The sequence below is a fragment of the Notolabrus celidotus genome, chromosome 9 (genome assembly GCF_009762535.1).
Source record: "Notolabrus celidotus isolate fNotCel1 chromosome 9, fNotCel1.pri, whole genome shotgun sequence".
NCBI classification, from domain to species: Eukaryota; Metazoa; Chordata; class Actinopteri; order Labriformes; family Labridae; genus Notolabrus; species Notolabrus celidotus.
This window is the reverse complement of record NC_048280.1, coordinates 2,452,114-2,473,043: the sequence shown is the minus strand read 5'-3', so window position 1 is coordinate 2,473,043 and position 20,930 is coordinate 2,452,114. Positions and strand designations below refer to the sequence as shown.

Below are 20,930 nucleotides of genomic sequence, written 5' to 3'. Positions count from 1 at the left end.
AATGCAGGGACAGGGAAGCTGAAAACTAAATGCACAAGGAGAGAAGAGTATGAGGCTTAAGTGTGTAAAGTATGGGTCTAACCAGTAAAGGACTCAGCAGACTTTTTTTGTTTTTGGAGTTGGATTTTTGTTCAAGTTTTATTTGAGTTCTTTGTCTGGAGCCCTTTCCAACGCCTGGAGTAACCCCTGGAGCCCCTGCCAATGTCTGGAGTAACCCCTGGAGCCCCTGCCAACGCCACTTCCCATCTGGAGAAGATGAAGATTTATCTGTCAGTTAAATTAGATTTAAATATCGTATACAAAAGTCCCAGCGGTAAACATGAGGTGTGTCTGAGTGGAGTTTGTGACTCCCTCTCTCCTCACTCCCTCCTCCCTCGTGTTGATGTCACTCAGAGGCAGGACTTCAGGACTCGACCGTCAGAGCAGAACTTCTTCCCACAGAGAGAGAGAGAGTTCACAGAGGAGGACAGCTTCTCTTTCTCTGTTTGATGTTGTGGACTCTTCAGCCGAGACATGAGACTGCAGAGAGGAGCCTGCTGAAACAGACAGACAGACATGGACAAACAGAAAGGTACTGTGCTCACTTTATTCAACAATCGTATCCATTTACTTTAAACTGCGTGATCATAAAGCTACAGCAGAAGAACTCAGAATATGTTCACACCACTGGAAATCAAAAGAACCACAAGTTCGCAGCCAGATTCTATGAGACCTTCAAGCTTTGATACTCTTTGGATTATACCTCTGACATCAAAAATGTAAAGAAAATTAAATGTGATGATTTTTTAAATCTCCTTTTATAATACTCATGAAGTCTAACATATACAGTATAAGATAATGGAACAACACTTTCACAGCTTTCGTGTTAGTGTATCATGAAATTTAACATTTTCTGTAATTTTAAGAAGCTGTTTTTGTTGCTTAATCTATACACTTTTACTTTGTGTGTTTATGTTATAAATTAATGTCTAATTTGACAGGTTTATAACATTTATGTAGTAAAATTACATAATGCATCATAATACAGAAAATTTTAAAATTGTCTTAGAATTTAACATTTGGGGGAAATTCACTGTTTTTTAATATGTTAAATGTTTCATTCATACTGAATGTTTTTTATGACCTCATTTATAAGCAGTATTTAAAGCTCCAGTGAGGAACTTTTAGTTTGTACTGATTTTGGCGCCCCCTGTGGACAAATTAATACTCCTTATATTTCTGCTGATTCTGTCCTTTTCTGACAAAACTTCTCACACTGCATTATTTTAACACTAAAATGTGTCACTTATTGAAAATCTTTCCATTGATTATTATTTTCTATTTAATTGTATCATGTCATTAATCGGTAACATTCAGTCTCAGCAGATGTGTGTCTAACATGAGTCTGGTCCTGCTGGAGGTTTCTGCCTGTTAAAGGAAGTTTGTCCTTGCCACTGTAACTTGCTAAATGCTGCAAAGTGCTCTGCTCATGGTGGATTAAGATGAGATCAGACTGAGTCCTGTCTGGAAGATGGGACTGGATCTGATCCGGTCTTGATGTTGGGTCTTTGTTGATAATAGAACATAGAGTACGGTCTAGACCTGCTCTGTTTGGAAAGAGTCTGAGGAGAACGTTTGTTGTGATTTGGTGCTGTACAAATAAAGATTGACTGATTGATTGATAACTTGAGTGCCATAGAAATACAGTACACAGCTTAATTCCAGTAAATAAAGAGTAAAGGTAAATTGAATAAAGAGCTGTATTACTAAGAAATTTGACTAGATTCAATGAAGTAAAAAAAAAAGAGACAAAATAGAAAACAATACATTTAAAAAAATTATTAAAACTTCAAATTAAAGATTGCAAAATGAATCAATTAAATAAATAAAAACAAGTAAATTAAAAATTACAATAATAAATCAAAAAGTTATAAATGTGTCTTTTCCCCCAGCCGCATATCAAATATTCTTCCTTTATTTTTGTTGTTTTCTTTCCATTTAAACATATAAAAAGGCTGTTTAAGTGGCATACAGCTAAACTGACACCTTCCCCTCACCTGTGGGTTTACACATCACAAATAACTCTATAGAAGTAATCAGTCTTGTTGTTGATGACCTTGTTGACTCTTATCGCTCATAAAGAGACGTCTACATGAAGTCAGTCTGAGCAGATAAAAACTCCTCACTGGAGCTTTAAACATTTAATAGATGTTTTAGATCACGCTATCATTTACAGTTGCAGTTTTTTAAATGTAGTATTTATTTCTTATTTTATTCCTACTTATTATTTATTGAAGCATATAAATAATAAATAATTAAGAAAGCTCAATGATTAAAACTGGAAATGAAACATGAATGAAAAAAACTTCTCACTTCTCTCAGAGTAGCGTGTCAGAAAAAAGGCAATCTATCCCCGAACCTGTTGATGTCCGGAGCTCTTGGTCTTTATCACGCTGATGGTATGTAAACTAAAGCAGCAAAACAGTCGGAAACTCCCGTCTGTCCTCCTCCATCCTCCTTCCTCCCACCCCTCATCATAGTCTTCCTCACTTCCTCCCCCTGCTGCCCTCGGGAGACGGAGCTAATAGACTGTTTGGATTCACACTGGCAATTTAGCATTTTTCTCCACTTACACACACTCTGACCGAAAGCAGCGGCAGCTAGATTTAGGCGCATGACTTCATGTGTTAACTGTGTCCTCAGAAGATAAAACCAGAGTGTACCAACATCAAGTCTGTGCGGGGACGGGAGACTGATGGGTTAGTTTAATCTCTTAGGTCCATTCACTCGAAAAGGAAAGACGAAAAGGCAAAAAACAAGTTTGGGGGTAAAAATTTTAAATTTTAGAAGAAATGTTGTTCAGACTTTTCAAACAGTTTTAAAGAAGATATGTTTTCTGTTCTTTCAAGTGGATCTCACTTGATTTTGATATCATGTCGTGTCTTAACGTATCGTACCATATCGTAATGTATTTTAACAGACTGTTTTGAATGCATCACATCATATCATATATTAACCTATTGAATCAAAACATATCGTATAAAAACAAATCATACTAAATCTTCAAGTGTCATACCGAATTGTATCACATCGTATCTTAACGTATTGTGTATTAACGTAATGTTCTATATCTTAATTTATCATATCTCAACATAACGTACAGTATCTTAACGTATCGTATCATAATGTATCGTATCTTAATGTATCCTATCTTAAAGTATCGTATCTTAGTGTATCGTAACTTAATGTATCGTATCTTAGTGTATCGTATCTTAATGTATCGTATCTTAATGTATCGTATCTTAACATAACGTACAGTATCTTAACGTATCGTATCCTAATGTATCGTGTCTTAATGTATCCTATCTTAAAGTATCGTAACTTAGTGTATCCTATCTTAAAGTATCGTATCTTAACGTATCGTATCTTAAAGTATCGTATCTTAGTGTATCGTAACTTAATGTATCGTATCTTAAAGTATCGTATCTTAGTGTATCGTATCTTAAAGTATCGTATCTTAGTGTATCGTAACTTAATGTATCGTATCTTAAAGTATCGTATCTTAGTGTATCGTATCTGAACGTATCGTATCTTAACATAACGTATCGTATCTTAACGTATCGTATCCTAATGTATCGTGTCTTAATGTATCGTATCTCAATGTAACGTACAGTATCTTAACGTATCGTATCTTAATGTATCGTATCTTAACTTATCGTATCTTAATGTATTGTATCTTAACGTATCTTAACTAATCGTATCCTAACTTATCGTATCTTAACGTATTGTATCTTAACTTATCGTATCTTAACGTATTGTATCTTAACTTATCGTATCTTAACGTACAGTATTTTAACGTATCGTATCTTAACGTACAGTATCTTAACGTATCGTATCTTAACTAATTGTATCCTAACTTATCGTATCTTAACTTATCGTATCTTAACTTATCGTATCTTAACTTATCGTATCTTAAGGTATCGTATCTTAACTTATCGTATCTTAACGTACAGTATCTTAACGTATCGTATCTCAACGTAACATACAGTATCTTAACGTATCTTACTGTATCTTAACTTATCGTATCTTAACTTATGGTATTGTATCTCAACATAAGGTACAGTATCTTAACATATCCTACTATATCTTAACGTATCGTATCTTAACTTATCATATCTCAATGTAACGTACAGTATCTTAACGTACAGTATATTAACCTATCATACTGTATATTAATGTATCATACTGTATCTTTACGTATCGTTCTGTAACTTAATGTATCGTACTTTATCTTTACGTATCGTACTGTATCTTAACTGATCGTATTTTAACTTATCGTATCGTATCTCAACATATGGTACAGTATCTTAATGTATTGTATCTTAACGTATCATACTGTACCTTAACGTATCCTATCTTACGCTTCTTAAGGAACTGTAACGTATCTTATTGTATATAAATGTATCCAATGGTATCATATCTTACCGTATCTTAAGGTGTCATATCTTAATGTATCGCACCGTATCTTATTGTTCTGTATTATATCGTATCTTTACGTATAGTACAGTATCTTAGCATACTGTGTTGTATCCTGACGTATCTTAATGTATCGTACGTATTCATTGAGGTGTTTGTAATCATCACAGACATGTAATTCTTTGATTTTACAACGCGCTGTTTAACACTTGCTTCTGATTGGCCAATCCCACATAGCAACAGTCCGTTATTTCTTGAGAAAATGCCGCTGCTATTTTTTCAGGGGAGGTCAGTTTGTTGTGGCTTCTCTGTGTGTAATGATTGATTGCATACCGCTACTGTCTGTGTTGGTAAAAACCAAGCAGCTGTCATAAAGAGGGTCATATTTTGTTTCCTCAGACTGAGATTATCTCTTTCATTCAAACGGACGTCATTTCTCATGTGTGTGTGTGGGATGAGGGGGTGTAGGTTTGTGTGTGTGTGTGTGTGTGTGTGTGTGTGTGTCCAGCAGCATCAAAGCCAGAGACAGGAAGTAATGTTGATGGTCAGATAAGCTGCGTTCAGCAACACAAACTCCTTGTATCTCAGTGCAGCAGAAGTTATTCGTGCTGTGGAACCATCTCGATCTCTCCGAGGTGGACAAACAGTCTTTCTGTTGTTGTTTTTGTTGTTGTTGTTGTTGTTCGTGTGCTGTGGGTGTGTGAGGTATGTGCAGCTCGATGTTTAAAACAGCAGCAGGCTGATAAACGGAGCTCTAGGATCCTTAAAATCAGCAGAGTGGAGTTAATCAGAAACTTTTAACCTTCATCTCCCACTCTGCTCTGAGTGTGAATGGACTCGCTCTGTCCGTATGAATGGAGCTGGAACACAATCACCGTCTGTTCAGCTGCATTTTTAACATTTTCACTCCTTCTGATGATAATTCAGGTTGTTTTGACTTCATCTCAGTCGATCTGTAGGTTTTAAAAAACAAAAGAAAACAACAATGATAAAGTCGTTTCATGGAAGAAAACTTAACATTGATAGATTTCTAATAAAGACCTCCAAACCAATAAAACTTACATGAAAATAAAGGCTTGGAAGCAATATGATGTAATGTTTCTACTAAAAGAGGTTCTATTGACCAGAAGGAACGTTCCAGAAGGCGCTACAAAAGATCCAAAGAGTCCAGATGGTCTTTAAGAAAGCTGAAGGGATCTTTAGGGCCATGATGTGAGCCTGTCCTTAAGGTGGTTCTATTGGTCCTACTGAAGGTTCCTGTGGTCATAAAGGATGTTCTAGTGGGATTTAATTTAAAGGTGACATATCATGCAAAATTGACTTTTTAATGGTTCTCTACCTGAAATATGTGTCCCTGTCTACAAACCCCCCGAGAATGAAAAGAATCCATTCTGCCCCTGTTCTGATTTCTCCACCTTTCTGTAAATGTGTGTGAAACCAGCCGTTTCAGACTTCAGTGTTTTTCATACGTAACAACAATATCCGGTCTGTAACAGGAAGTCAGAGCTCGGAGCTTGTTCAGCCCATAGACTGTATAAAATACAACTCAACCCCCCGCCTCCGTTTCTCATTCCCTGCACACATGTGTGCTAACAAGGAGCTTAGGAGGGAGGCATGCTAGTTGTAGGCTGTCTTAATAAACACAAAGGTCGGTTTTACTCCCCACGTCTGCAGATTTGAAGATCTAGTGGATGATTTTTATTTACCATGGATAAGTGCTAGCGCTAGTTAGCATAGCTACATGTCGTAGCTGTAGCTGTGTACCAAGACACACGTCGACATACTGACAAATAAAACAACAAGAAACACTAAATCTGTGACCAATCCTTCAGAAAGGTCCTGCTGCCTTTCTGGCAGAGGTCGGTTTTACTCCCCACGTCTGCAGATTTGAAGATCTAGTGGATGATTTTTATTTGTCATGGATAAGTGCTAGCGCTAATTAGCATAGCCACATAGCTACATCTTCATAGCTGTAGCTGTAGCTGTGTACCAAGACACACGTCGACATACTGATAAATAAAACAACAAGAAACACTAAATCTGTGACCAATCCTTCAGAAAGGTCCTGCTGCAGGCGCCTCTCCGTCAGGATCAGATTCTGGATCAGATTCAGAGGGTTGAAGTAACGCGGGTCTGTGAGCAGCCGTGTATATTCAGCCAACATGTAAAACATTAGATCAACGTGCTGGACAGCCGAGGCCACATCCACTTCCTGAGGGGGCGTGGTCAGAGAAAAAACAGACTGTTCTGAGGAGGACTGAAGAAGAGGGTTTTTCAGGCAGACCAAAATCTGATTTCAAAGTGTTTTTTTTGAGCATAAACTTTAAAGACATGTTTTGGGGACCTCTTAGACCAATATATATTGATGAAAAAAGCGTGATATGTCACCTTTAAGGGTTCTACATATGCTGGGGAATGTCTTATATCCTTTTGACAGCAGTGTTAGTTGTGGTTCAAGTAATGCTGTCAAAGGTTTAAGGGGTTCTTAAGGGGGTTCCACAAGTCCTGTAAGGGGTTAGTGGGAGTTAAAAATGCAATTGTTGTATTTTAAATGGTTCTGCTCCAGATCAAGGAGGTTAATAGTTGTCCTGCAGTTTGATCTTAACATTCTATTGAGGTTCTAGTAAACTTTAAGTAGGTACTTGAGGTGTTCTGGTGGTTCTAGTCTGGGTTTAGTGGGGTTTAGTAGTCCTTAAGGTTGCTCTTAAAGTTCTATTTAAGGTTCTAGTAAACTTTAAGCATGTTCCTATGGTGTTTTGGTGGTTCTAGTCTGGGTTTAGGAGGTTGTAGTGGTCCTTTGTTATTCTTATAGTCATATTAAAAGTTCTACCAAACATTTAATGGGTTCTTGTGGTATTTGGTGGTTCTGGTCTTGGTTGAGGAGGTTGTAGTGGTCCTTTTTTATTCTTATAGTCATATTAAAGGTTGTACCTAAAAAAAAAAAAAACTACAAGACCTCTTAAATGGGGTCTTGTAGGGTTTTGGTACTAATCCACATTGAGGTGGTTGAAGTGATCCTTTAGGCACTACTTCTTCAAGTACCATAGAAGGTTCTAGTGGTTGTCTAAGATGTTCTGGTGGTGTTTTAGGTGGTTCTAGTCTGGATTTGGGTGAGGGTTAGTCCTAAAAGTCCCACTGGAGGTTCTTGTGGTAATCAGAAGGTTCCTTTAGTATTAAAGGTATTTCAAGCCTTGCTGTTTAAGTTCCTTTACCTTAAGGTGATTCTCAAAGTCCCATCAGAGTCCTTCATGGTTGTTAAAGTGGTTCTTGTGTTGTGTAGGTTCGAATAGTCCTATTATAGGTCATAATTATCAGTGAGGAGGTTCTAGAGGTAATACATGTAGTTCTAGTCATCTTATTGGGGTTCGGGGGCTCCTTTGAAGATGTTCTAGTGTTAGTTTGTTTTTTTGGAAGTTCTGGGAATCTGTAAGGTGGTTCTAGTCCTGCTGTAGAAGGTTGTGGTTCTGAAAGTTATAGAATAGGTTCTAATGCTGATCAAAGAGGTTCTAAAATCATACTTGTGATTCAAGAACCCCCCAAAGAGGCTCAAGTGGTCCTTAAGGTGGTTCTTGGAGTCCTTTAGGTGGTTTTTATCAGCCCTGAAATTCTTCAGCTTATCTGAAGACTTCTAAACTTTGAGTTTTGAGTTTAAAAATTAAAACACAGACGTTTCAGTCTCTCATCGGTCAGATCAATCTATTAACTTTCCATCCAAGGCTACTTCCTGATGTTTCCCTCTCTGATAAAGGACCACAGGTTTTTCAGATTATGTAACTGTATGTGTACAGTCGACAGTCTGTTAAACATTAGCAGCAGTCAGCATGTTATCAGTGTGTATCATGTCACATCAGTTAACATGTGAAGGCCAGAACATCCCAATGTCTGTGATGGGAAACTTGTACCTGGACAGGTGTGATCAGGAGATAAGCAGCTCATCTGATCCACGTAAGAGGAAAATATTTGGTTTATATTTTTTGTTAAAAGACATGAAGAGAAATTCCTCTCATATAACTGCCTTTAATGATGTCAGCCCTTCACTCTCCTGAGGCCACAACACAGAGTCAGTGTTCATTCAAAGCACAGAGACACAAAAGCTTCATTCATAACATGAACACTGACTCCATGACAACTCCATGTTTTATCAACCTGCTGACGACAAACTGAACCCCACTCACTCTCTCTCTGTCGGGGTCTGACTCATGAAACTCACAGAACAACAACTGATGTGACGTAATATCCCTTTAATATCTTTTTTCATGTAAATATCTGATTTTAGAAACGATGACACAACATAATTTCTCTGTGAAGCATCAGTCATAAAAACAAACCCAAAGCTAACTTTAACACCACTAATTTGACACCACTATTGAAAATGTTTGCACGTAAGCATCCCATCGTTTAGCATACTAGCATGTAAACATCCTAACGTATGTTAAATCACTATGTTTGAATAATAAACTTTATAATGGGTTGTTTAAAAAGGTGCTTGATAACATTAGCATTCTAGCATTTAAACATCCCAACATTAGCATAATAGCATTATAGTATGTAAAAATCCTACTATTTAGCATATTAGCATTCTAGCATGTAAACAACCTAACATTTAGCATGTTAATGTTTTTTTAATGCAAACGTCTCAACAAAAACTTTTACAGCATACATATAGGTGTTTTTAGTGTGTTAACATCCTATCATTTAGAAGATTAGCATTCTAGTTCTTAATCATAGCACTATTCCGGTTATTAGCATGCTAACATGTAGACAACCTAAGAACTACATGCAAAGTTTGAGGATAAAACATACCAGAATTATATCTGTCAAACAAAATTTAACATATTAACAAATTAGCATGTGAAACCTGTAACACGCCAGGCATAAAATGCAAAGATTGAGAATGAAACCTGATCAGGTTAGCATGTTTAAAGCCTGTTAGAATTCTTGTTAAATTAGCATTTTAGCATAGAGATTCTAATGGGCTAAGCATGACATGCTAGGTTTGAAAATGTAAACTCTACCAAGATGAAATGTAACACTTTGGTAGGGAGGAAGGGTATAACATTAAAAAGGCTACACTAAGGTTATAACTGTTAGAAATTAGCGTATTTTAAGCACCTTTCATCGTTTTATGAAGAAATAAGCGTATTAGCACACGTGCTAATTAAACACCAAACACTTTGTACATTTTGGATTTTTATTGATATACATTTTGTTTTAAAAATCTAAGTCTAATATGAAGAACAGAAGCTAAGTGACGGTATGCTAGCAGGTGTACGTCTCTATGTTATGATTAATGTTAATGAGCTTGCAGTGTTTAGCTAGCAGACTGTTACCAGTGTACGATCATTTTCAAGATGTTTTTAAACTTTAGTGGTTCAACTTCGCACACACTAAAAACACAAATAAACAGCGTGTGTGTGTGTATGTGTGTGTGTGTGTGTGTGTGTGTGTGTGCAGAGACAATGAGTCTTTCATTGGAACAGATAGTGAGTGTGTAATCTAACATGAGTCATGGCTCTGCTGCTCTGTCAACAATCAGGTTGGTGGTGACTCAGACAGACCCAGATAAACTCATGTTCAGATTTTACCTTCTTAATGAAGCTGAACAGATAAACAGCTGAGTATGTGAGACCATCTGCTCACCTGTCTGTCTGTCTGTCTGTCTGTCTGTCTGTCTGTAGTGCTGGCGAAACTGATCTGGGACCTGCAGTCCTTCCTGTCTGTTCTGGACTCAGAGAACTTGAGTTATATCGCTCAGGCTCAGAAGAAATCTATTTCAGAGCTGCTGTCCAAACTGCAAACGAACGACACTCCTGGTATTTATCATTCTGTATTTTTTAATAAGCCCTGCTCGTCACACCACAGCACTGACACAGACGGTGTGTTTGTTGTGCTTCCAGTGGAAGATGCTGAGTACATGATCATGAGCTGTCCATCGTCTCCTTGCAATGAGCTGACAGATTCACCTTTAACAGGTAAAAATGAGCTTTGATCACCGTGTGCAACATTGGTATATGATGCAAGATACACAATCATGTTAAACTGAAGATAAATTAATGTTTTTAATGTCTTTAAAATGACACGTGCAGAGTTGTGTTTTTGTTTTCTCCAGAAGGGGTCGGGTCCTCTGAGCTGGTCTCAAAGCAGGACCCTCCTCTGTGGCTGAGGAACTTGGTGAGTCAACATACATACATCGAATATTTCCTTTCCAGTGTTTGTTGGTGTAATAGTTCAATAATGGACACCATGACATCACCCATGGGCTTCTCGGCTGCGTAAATGAAGACTTGAGTTTGGCATCTGGCCGCCATGTTCTCTGGAACTGGGATTGACCATATCTGAAGGGAGGGGGAGCTGGAGAGGAGAGCTATCAGAGCTAAACAGTCAACAACTGAGGCTCATTTAAACAGTGAGGGATAATAATAATAATAATAATACCTTTATTTGTATAGCAACTACCAGTTACCAACTCAAGTTTCAGCCCCAGGCTCCTAGCTACAAGCCCACATACCAGGCTCCAAGCATCAAGCCATAGGTCCAGGCTTTCCTCTAGACCATGCGATTCAGATTAAAGATCTCTTCAGCGGTCTCAACTGGTCCTTTCTGGAACTGAAGCTTGAACCAAGTCTTGATAAAATAAAATATATTTTGCTAAGTCCACGCTTCTAATCAATTTTGTATATTTCTGGTAACAATGCAAAAAACAAAATACAACGCAAAAGATTTAAAAGAACAAACACATATTTCACAGAATAAAGTGGTGAGACAGTAGACCAATAAATGTTTGTTAAAGAGGTTTTTCAAAAATAAAAAAAAATAAAAAAATACTAATTAATTAATTAATTAGATAAATTAGTAATAATAATAATAATAATAATACTAGTAATAATAATAATAATAATAATAATAATAATAATAATAATAATAATGATAATAATAACTGAAATTTATTTAGCGCCTTCAAGAAATCCAAGGTGGCTTCACAGGGTCAGGTAGGGGGTCAGGGGGGTAGGTGGGGACAACACTGTCTCACGGGGAAAGGCCTTGAGGAAAAGGTGCGTTTTGACTGCTTTCTTAAATCTGTCCAGGGTTGGGGCGCTGTGGATCTCGGGTGGGAGAAAGTTCCACAGAGTGGGGGCTGCCACACTGAAGGCTCTGTCTCCAAAAGTCTGCAGCTTAGTCCGGGGGGATGGAGATGGAGAGGAGACCCAGATCCATAGACCGTAGGTTCCGGAAGGGAGTGTGTTGGTGGAGGTCAGCCAGGTATTGGGGAGGGGGGGCGAGGGCATGCAGGGATTTGTAAGGGAGGAAGAGGAGGAGGAGAAATAAAAGCAGTAAAGGACAATAAAAAGGTTTTAAGAAGAAGACGACATCACATCAGAGAAAATAGAAAATGATCAATTAAGAACATTAAAAATAATAAATGAAAAAAGAAAACAATGAATAATCAAATCAAATTCAAAACAATTAGTAAGACTAGAAAAAGAAAAGAAAAAGATAACAATACAAAGTGGTTAAAGTGGAAGTCACATAAAAGCAAGTCTGTAAAAGTGGGTCTTAAGAAAAGATTTGAAGGATGTCACTGACTCTTAAAGCCTGGTATAACAAGCGCAGTGATCAAACGAGGATTTCACTCCCTGAAGAAGCTTCAGCTCAGACGTCTTGGGTGGCCGGTTAGTGCCGTTAATCTAACAGGAAGACAGATTGTATGTCCAGTTTTTAAATGAAAATATCCGATGGACAACAAGTTCTTTTTAATCAAAGTGACCACGCCCTAAACTTTAAGGCTTGATATAATCAAAATAGATGACTTATATAATTCTTCATCCAACTATGGTCGAATCAAACAAAGAAAAATAGTACAAAGACCAAAAACTGTTTTAATAGCAGACTGTAAATGTGTTTATTTTTGAGGAAGTTTAATATGGGACCTAATGGGGATTGACTCATTATTAGAGCGAGCCTCAAGTGGCCACTTAAGGAACTGCAGTTTTTTTTGCACCTTTGCTTCATTTTTAATCAGAAGAGATCACAGTTCTGTTGGAAAACTCTCCATCAGTGCTTCAGCTCCAGTTTTGCATCTGAATAGTCTCTGCACGGCTGCAGAGGAGCATCCTTTACGACTCAAATGAAAAACACATGAAGTGAGGTAAATTTAGCCATTCCTGAAGTTCAAACCGGTCTTACTCTGAATCAGTTTCTCTTACTCTTGTTGTTTTTTTGCTTTCTTGCACTTCTTGACCTCCTGATGGTTTCCCTCGACGTTAAAGAAAAGTGGTTTGGAAAGAAAAAATAAGATAACAGGAGGAGAAGGAGGAGGAGGTTTGTGATGTGGGTCAGTAATGACAGACTCCAGTCCTCCTGAGGTTTGGGAGGAGACGGCAGGGTTACTATGTGTGTGTGTGTGTGTGTGTGTGTGTGTGTGTGTGTGTGTGTGTGTGTGTGTGTGTGTGTGTGTGTGTGTGTGTGTGTGTTAGTGTGTGTGTTGGAGGGAGTGACAGGATGTTCAGTGTTTATACATGAGGCCATCTTTCCTCTATCTGTCGTCCTATTGGTCGAGAGCTCTGCTCCTTTTGGCAGAGGGAGGAAGTGGTCACTGATGGCGGCTGATTAGCATCTGGCCTACGTGATGGATGGGCAAACTTACACACACACACACACACACACACACACACACACACACACACACACACACACACACACACACACACACACACAGCAACCTGGTCTCCTGGGAAATTTTGTTCATATGCATCTACTTTAAAAACATGTTACGTTCACTGACAGCGTTTATCTCCACTTACATTCAGGAGTGGGGGAAACTGTTTGTCTAACTTTATCCTGCAGTTAAGTTCTCTTTCTTTTCATCACCTCACCTTGTTGACAATACGAGTACTAACAGTTTATATCTCTATATAAATGTTTGTTGTTGTCATTAAAATGTGCTTCTCTGTTTACATGAGGATTTTCTTTTGTGTAAGTACTGTGGAGACAGATATATGTATATATGTAATTGAGACACAACGAATGTCCCTATAAAGTAACGTTATATGTCTAATTGTAAAACTGCATCGCATCATATTGTAAAGTATCATACCATGTTGAATTGTCTCATTTACTATCATATCATATTGCATTGCAAGATATCTGACTGTAATGCAAAATATTGCATTACAGTGAGATATTCATATTGCATCGCATCGTAAAGCATTGCAACGTAACGCATCGCATCGTATCGCATTGCAACGCATCACAACACATCGCAACGCATCGCAACGCATCGCAACGCATTGCAATGTAACGCATCGCATCGTATCGCATTGCAACGCATCACAACACATCGCAACTCATCACAACGCCTCAAAACGCATCAAAACGCATCGCAACGCATCGCAACGCATCGCAACGCATCAAAACGCATCAAAACGCATCGTAAAACAACTCAAGGCAAAGCATAACACTGCAGCGTATCGCATCGCAACGCATCACAACGCAACGTAACGCATCGCATCGTATCATATCGCATCGCATCGTAAAGCATTGCAACGTAACGCATTGCATCATATCGCATTGCAACGCATTGCATCGCATCGCATTGCATCGCATCGCATCGCATCGCATTGCATCGCATCGCAACGCATTGCATCGCAACGCAACGCATTGCAACGCAACGCATCGCATTGTATCGCATCGTATCGCATCGTATCGCATCGCATCGTAAAGCATTGCAACGTAACGCATCGTATCGCATCGCATTGCATTGCATCGCATCGCATCACAACGCATTGCAACACATCACAGCACAGCACAACACATGGCAACACAACGCATCGCAATGCAACGCATCGCATCGCAATGCATGGCAACGCAACTCATCAAAACGCAACTCATCGCAACGCATCGCAACGCATCGCAACGCATCGCAACGCATCGCAACGCATCGCAACGCATCGCAACGCATTGCAATGTAACGCATCACAACACATCGCAACTCATCACAACGCCTCAAAACGCATCAAAACGCATCGCAACGCATCGCAACGCATCGCAACGCATCGCAACGCATCGCAACGCATCAAAACGCATCAAAACGCATCAAAACGCATCTTAAAACAACTCAAGGCAAAGCATAACACTGCAGCGTATCGCATCGCAACGCATCGCAACGCATCACAACGCAACGTAACGCATCGCATCGTATCATATCGCATCGCATCGTAAAGCATTGCAACGTAACGCATTGCATCATATCGCATTGCAACGCATTGCATCGCATCGCAACGCATTGCATCGCAACGCAACGCATTGCAACGCAACGCATCGCATTGTATCGCATCGTATCGCATCGTATCGCATCGCATCGTAAAGCATTGCAACGTAACGCATCGTATCGCATCGCATTGCATTGCATCGCATCGCATCACAACGCATTGCAACACATCACAGCACAGCACAACACATGGCAACACAACGCATCGCAATGCATCGCAACGCATCGCAACGCATCGCAACGCATTGCAACGCATCGTAAAACAACTCAAGGCAAAGCATAACACTGCAGCGTAACGTATAGCAAAGCAGCGCATCGCAAAACTCAGCAGAAAGAACAGCAAAAATATTGCAACACAACGCATGACATCACAACACATCGAAAATATCGCAACGTCATATAGTGAACTGTATGGAACCATATCGTACCCCTGCAAAAACTAGTTTCCTTCCCAATGAAGATAAACTTTTGTCTGCTGTGTTGTCAGATCCAGGGCCCTGTGGTGCCGCCGCTCCCACCTGGAGGCTTAGGGGGCGATGATGATGAAGATACATATGAGGAGGCAGAACCTTACATAGCTGACACCACCACGTCTAACACTGGTATCTAAACACAACAACCCATAAATACAAGCTCTTTAATCAACCACAGATTACTCCAATGTTAATGAAATGTTCTCCTCCTCGCCTCAGAGAGGGCGGAGTCAGACAGCAGTCACTACGAGTCATACGGGGAGGATGACGATGATGAAGAGCCTGTCAAAGACAGAGCTCACTACCTCCACTGGAGCGCCTCCCAGCCCTGCTTAAGACCCGTCCCAGAGTCCCGGCTGTGCGGTTACCTGTGGAGGAGGAAGTGGCTCGGACAGTGGACCAAACAGCTGTTCATCATCAGGAACGACGTGCTGCTGGTAAGGAGAGGGGGATAAACTTAGAACATTTACACGATTAACATCAAAGGTTGCCTGGCTGACGTCTTCCTGTGTGTGTGTGTGTGTGTGTGTGTGTGTGTGTGTGTGTGTGTGTGTGTGTGTGTGTGTGTCAGTGTTATAAGTGTGCTCAGGACCTGCTGCCTCAGCTGGAGTTGAGCCTGCGCGGCTGTCAGCTCGTCTACAAGTCCAAGTGCAACAGGAAGATCCAGCACCAGCTCAAACTGGTCCTACTGGGCTCAGAGTCTCTGGTGCTGGGATACAGCAGCTTCCAGCAGGCCGATGAATGGAGGAGGGTCAGCAAAACAACACAACAAACACATAAACCACACAACAAACAAACAACACAGCTGATGCAAATTTCACTTGTTGGATTCAGTCTGAAATTTGACGTCCATCTTTTGCTAGATTTTTTTTTCTTTTCTAGACGACATTGAACGCAACATTGGATTAGAATACTGGATTGGGAAGATGGATGTAGTGAAGTGGCCCCTGAGTGTGTGTGTGTGTGTGTGTGTGTGTGTGTGTTGATGCAGTATATTTACATCTGTTGCAGGTAATGGAAGAGGTGAGTGTTGGAAGTGAAGCAGAGACCAAGAGCTGCTCGTCTCTGAGCAAATCAGAACAGCTGCTGTCCTGCAGGGTGAGACACAAACACACACACACACACACACACACAAACACACACACATACATAAAGAAATATTTGTAGCCTTTGTGAAACCAATGCTAACATTACCTCTGGTCATTCTTTTTACTGACCAGCAGGGGGCGACTCCTGTGTCAGATTGAATAGAAGTCTATGACAAAATGAGCCTACTTCTCACTTCATTTATTCCCTCAGTAATTATGTATCTAACAAGTTTATGATCTCAATCTCTACTTTCAAATCTTCTTAAATACAGCATGATGTTTATTTTCTAAACTTTATTTCCATTTAGACTAAAGTGGAATTTAATGAGTGCGTCAGGCAGGGCTACCTACCTCGTCAAAGTCCGGTCACTTCTTGTTCCATTAAATCAAGATGGATTTGCACCACCTGCCGAATCTTGCACATCAAAACAGTATCCCACAAACCTTTGGTGATGAAAATGTGAGTTCACTTTGTTCTCTGTGTCTTCAGTCCAGTACAGTCCTGTCTGAGTCAGAGGAGGAGAAACCGTCAGCTCACTGCAGCCTCAACAAACACAAAGGTACTTAACGCATGTCGGAAACACGCTGCAAAAATCAAGATGGTGCAAAATCAAAAATACAGAAAACACATGAAAAATAAAGTCCCTCAGTGACCTCTGACCTCTGTCCGTGTGTGATTGACAGGCTTCCTGAGCGTGCTGATGAACTGTCAGTGGCAGAGTTTACGCTGTCAGGTGGAGGCCGGTCTGCTCAACATGTTCGGACAGGAAGAAGAAGAGGATGAGGAGGTGGTGGTGGTGGGGGATGGAGCGGAGGTGAAGAAGGAGCGGTCACCTCAGTACACCGTCCAGCTCAGGGGATGTGAGGTCAAACCCGGACCTGACACCGACCACTCCTACAGGATCACACTGAGCATGCTCGGTGACCAGGTGGCCATGCTGGAGGTGAGGTGGAGCGGCAGGAAACGAGATGATGATTTGAATGAGTTCATAAAGTCATGGTTTCATGTGTTCTCTGTTTCAGGTCAGTAGTTCAGAAGAAAAGGAGCAATGGTTAAAGCTGCTGCAGGACGGAGCTGCCAATCACAGTCACCATGTCAACAATAACACACAGGAGCACACAGGTGGAGCTCTCAGGTGAATATATCGCACAAGAGGGATTGAAGTAATAAGAACAATGAATATCAGTTGACCGAGTATAGAGCCCTGAGGTACCTTTTAAGCTACTTGATCCTTCCCTCCTCAGTGGGCTGCAGACTCGAAAGTTTCCCACCTGCAACACCTACATGGACGACCCTTTCCATCTTGGCGGGGAAGTGAGAAGTCAACCAATCTACTCCAACACCTCCATACTGGAGCACATGGTACACACACACAGAGTCGAGGGGTCACTTTCATGGACTGTAGAGTCAATGCAGAGCGATTATGTGTTTGTTGTCAGGATTTTGTTGATGCCACAGGAACAAATGACCTATAACTGGTCTCAAAACCAAACCACAGGAGATGCAGATGTGTGGTCTTCTCTCAGACATCTTGATAACATTTTACAAAAGAGTTGCTGTATAACTTTCTGCCTAGTGACGCAAATAAAATGCATGCATCCTTTGTTTAACAGGCAAAGTTTTTTACTCCCCAGGTTCTTCAGAAAGTTTATTACAGTCCGTGTTTGTCGTCTTTCAGCTCAGCAGCTCTCAGGACTCTGTTCGCTGCAGCTCGGTGTCCTCCAGAGACTCTGTGGCCTACAGCAACACCGTCTTCACAACACACAGTGAGTCTCATCTGATTAACAAACCTCTGACACCAAACACAACACTTTACCACTTCCTTTACCACTGGTCAAAAAAATCCAAGAATTTCCAGGAAACCAAAACTACTACTGTTGTCTCTGTGTTTCAGGCAGGAAGTCAGCAGACGTGGAGCGAGCCGTTCAGAAGCTGGAGCTGACGGGGAAGAGGCCGGTGCAGCTGAGGGCGGGGTCAGAGATCAACCTGGCGTCCGTTGGGAAGCAGAACAAACGCACGTCTTTCAGACAGTCGCTGGCCGTCTGCTCTGAGCGCGCTCAGGTAGGAAAACAGAGACAGGCGGATCCACTGTGATTAGAAGAAAGTGCTCAGATAACCAGGAAGTCTAATAAACGAAGCAGAAAGATGTTACATTTAATAATGGAACTTTTAAATCAAACTGCCTCACAAGTGTGTTTACTGCAAAATAACAAATCATGTTCAATGTTCTTTTAATAATAATAATAATAATAATTCATAGAATTTATATAGCGCTTCTCTTAGTACTCAAAGTCACTTTACATAGGATGAAAACTAAAGAAAGAAAATAAAACACATAAATAAAAACAAACAAAACAGGGACAGAGGTGGGGCGGAGGGAGAGGTCATGTGTGGTATGCTTTTTGGAACAGGTAGGTCTTGAGATGGTTTTTGAAAGAGAGGAGAGAGTCAGAGTTACGGATGTGTGGAGGGAGAGAGTTCCAGAGAGTGGGGCCAGCGATGGTAAAGGCTCTGTCCCCCAAGGTGCGGTGCTTGGACTTGGTGATAGGGGACAGGAGGTTGGCATCTGAGGATCTGAGGCGGCGAGATGGGGAGTGGCGTTTGAGGAGGTCAGTCAGGTAAGAGGGGGCGAGGTTATTGAGGGCTTTGTAGGTGATGGGTAGGATCTTGAAGCGGATTCGGTGCTGAATGGGGAGCCAGTGGAGGTGCTGAAGGATGGGTGTGATGTGGGCTCTGGAGCGGGAGTGGGTGAGTAAACGGGCAGCTGAATTTTGGACATTTTAATGCCTGGAAACCAGCCTAGAGTAGCTTTACATGAAACATGGTTAAATAAAGAAATGTTGAATGTGGGATGTCAATATTAAACGTGGGAAAAGTTTCAGACTGTGAGGTAAACATGTGTTGGAGTGATCCCAGGTTGAGACCACAGGCTGCTCTGAACGGCTTGTTCATGAAGTCACACGAGAATTACGTGAGAGGGACACGAGATTTGCTCAACTTGTGACATCACAGATTGGTGAAAGAGTATAATAAACATAGCACTGACCCTCTTCAAACTTTCCGGGTCAGATTTTGGGTCCAAAAACATGCAGCCGTATTACATAATATGTGGTCTAAACAGTTTTGTAGCATGGCGACAGTGGAGGAGGCTTACGGAGTGCTGGGTTCTGGAATGCAGTGCCTTAAAGAGACAGTAGCTGAAATTAAGCTTTTCATTAAAGTTTTTATTAAATTTTCAATGTTTTACAAATAAAACAATAATGAAAAGAAAGAACAAAATGAAACAGAAATACAAAACACTGGGATACATTGCACAGGTCAGACAGACAGTCACAAACATAGGATAAAGGATACATATACAGACAGGACGTCCGTTCAAAGAGATAACAAGAAATGGAAACGTGACTGGAATAATACAGTGTTACAGCAATAGTTATACAGGAGATCCTGATACTATTGGGATCTGCACAGTGTCTTGATCAGTTTTTATATGAGCCCAAAAGCAGTCCCAGGAGGTGGTGCTGTTCAGCATGGATTCGTAAGATGCCGTCTCTACATATCATTGCATCTACCCAGTCTTTCAGTCTTGGGCTTGTGTCAGATTTCCAAAGTCTTAATATAATTCTGGATGCAGTGATCAAACCAACCATAATGATAGAAAAAGCACTCTTTGAAACGTTCTGTATTTGAGATCTATCACCCAGAAGACATAGATCTGGGGTCAAAGGGATCTTTGAACCGAACCAGCTGCTCAGAACCCGAACAACTTCACTCCAAAAAGGTGCAACCAGAGAACACTCCCAAATACAGTGGAGGAAAGTTCCAACCTCTGTTTTGCATTTCCAACTGAAATTAAGCTTTTCAGATAGAGGCTGGAATATGGGCTTTCAAAGACCGCAGTCTGAGATCAGTATAGAGTTCTTGAGCTGTAAAGCTTGTACAAAGCTATCAGAGGGACAATATGACACCTGGAAATTAGCATAATACCCCTTTTTTAAGGTTTAGTTCACTGACTTTTAGAAAAGTGATGTCACCTCTGTTGTTCTTTACAGGCGAGCTTCCTGAATCCTCTGCTGCGACGGACGGCCTCTGCAAAGAACTCTCTGAGACGAGCTCCTTCATCGCTCTTCATTGAACACGGGAAGGTTTTCCAGAGGAGGAAGGTCAGAGTCACACAAACTGAACGCTGTCTGTCTTTACAGCAAGTTGATTTAGTAAGCTGAATGGATGTAGTTCTTGTAAATCGGATGACTTAGAAGTGTAGCTAACTGACTGGAGACGTAGAAGCTTATCTTTCTGCTGTCTCTTCTGTTTCTGTTTTCACAGGAGTGGGAAACCAAAGCTGCTGCTTGATCGTCAGATCATCACGTCAGCCGAGGAGCCTCCAAATAGGCAACATGTTTTTTATTTAAAGTGACGAACTATGATCTGTTTATATCTAACTATGTGTCTGTGTTGGCTTTTCTGACATGTACAGTCTGCTTACAATGATACATGTTTAAAACCTGTTGTGTATAAGATCTGGAATAGAGGGTAGGGTTTTTTTGTTGTTGCATTATCAATAAGTAAAGTTATGTGTTACTGTCTACTTCAAGAATTCTGTCTTTGGATTTGTCACCAAAGTTGAATCTGACGTGTGTGTATTT

The 20,930-nt window shown here is 40.5% G+C and overlaps 1 protein-coding gene across 1 annotated transcript; it reads left to right on the top strand.

Annotated features, from left to right (window-relative positions):
• Positions 1-415: 415 nt before the first annotated feature.
• Positions 416-20,726, top strand: si:dkey-220o5.5 (actin filament-associated protein 1-like 2). The gene is made up of 16 exons (XM_034691216.1): positions 416-571; positions 10,134-10,268; positions 10,353-10,427; positions 10,565-10,626; positions 15,210-15,324; positions 15,415-15,632; positions 15,767-15,946; positions 16,207-16,293; positions 16,774-16,843; positions 16,968-17,227; positions 17,307-17,419; positions 17,529-17,646; positions 17,963-18,050; positions 18,179-18,345; positions 20,337-20,447; positions 20,611-20,726. The coding sequence occupies exons 1-16, from the start codon at positions 556-558 to the stop codon at positions 20,635-20,637; spliced, it is 1,842 nt and encodes a 613-aa protein (XP_034547107.1). The 5' UTR covers positions 416-555; the 3' UTR covers positions 20,638-20,726.
• Positions 20,727-20,930: the final 204 nt, after the last annotated feature.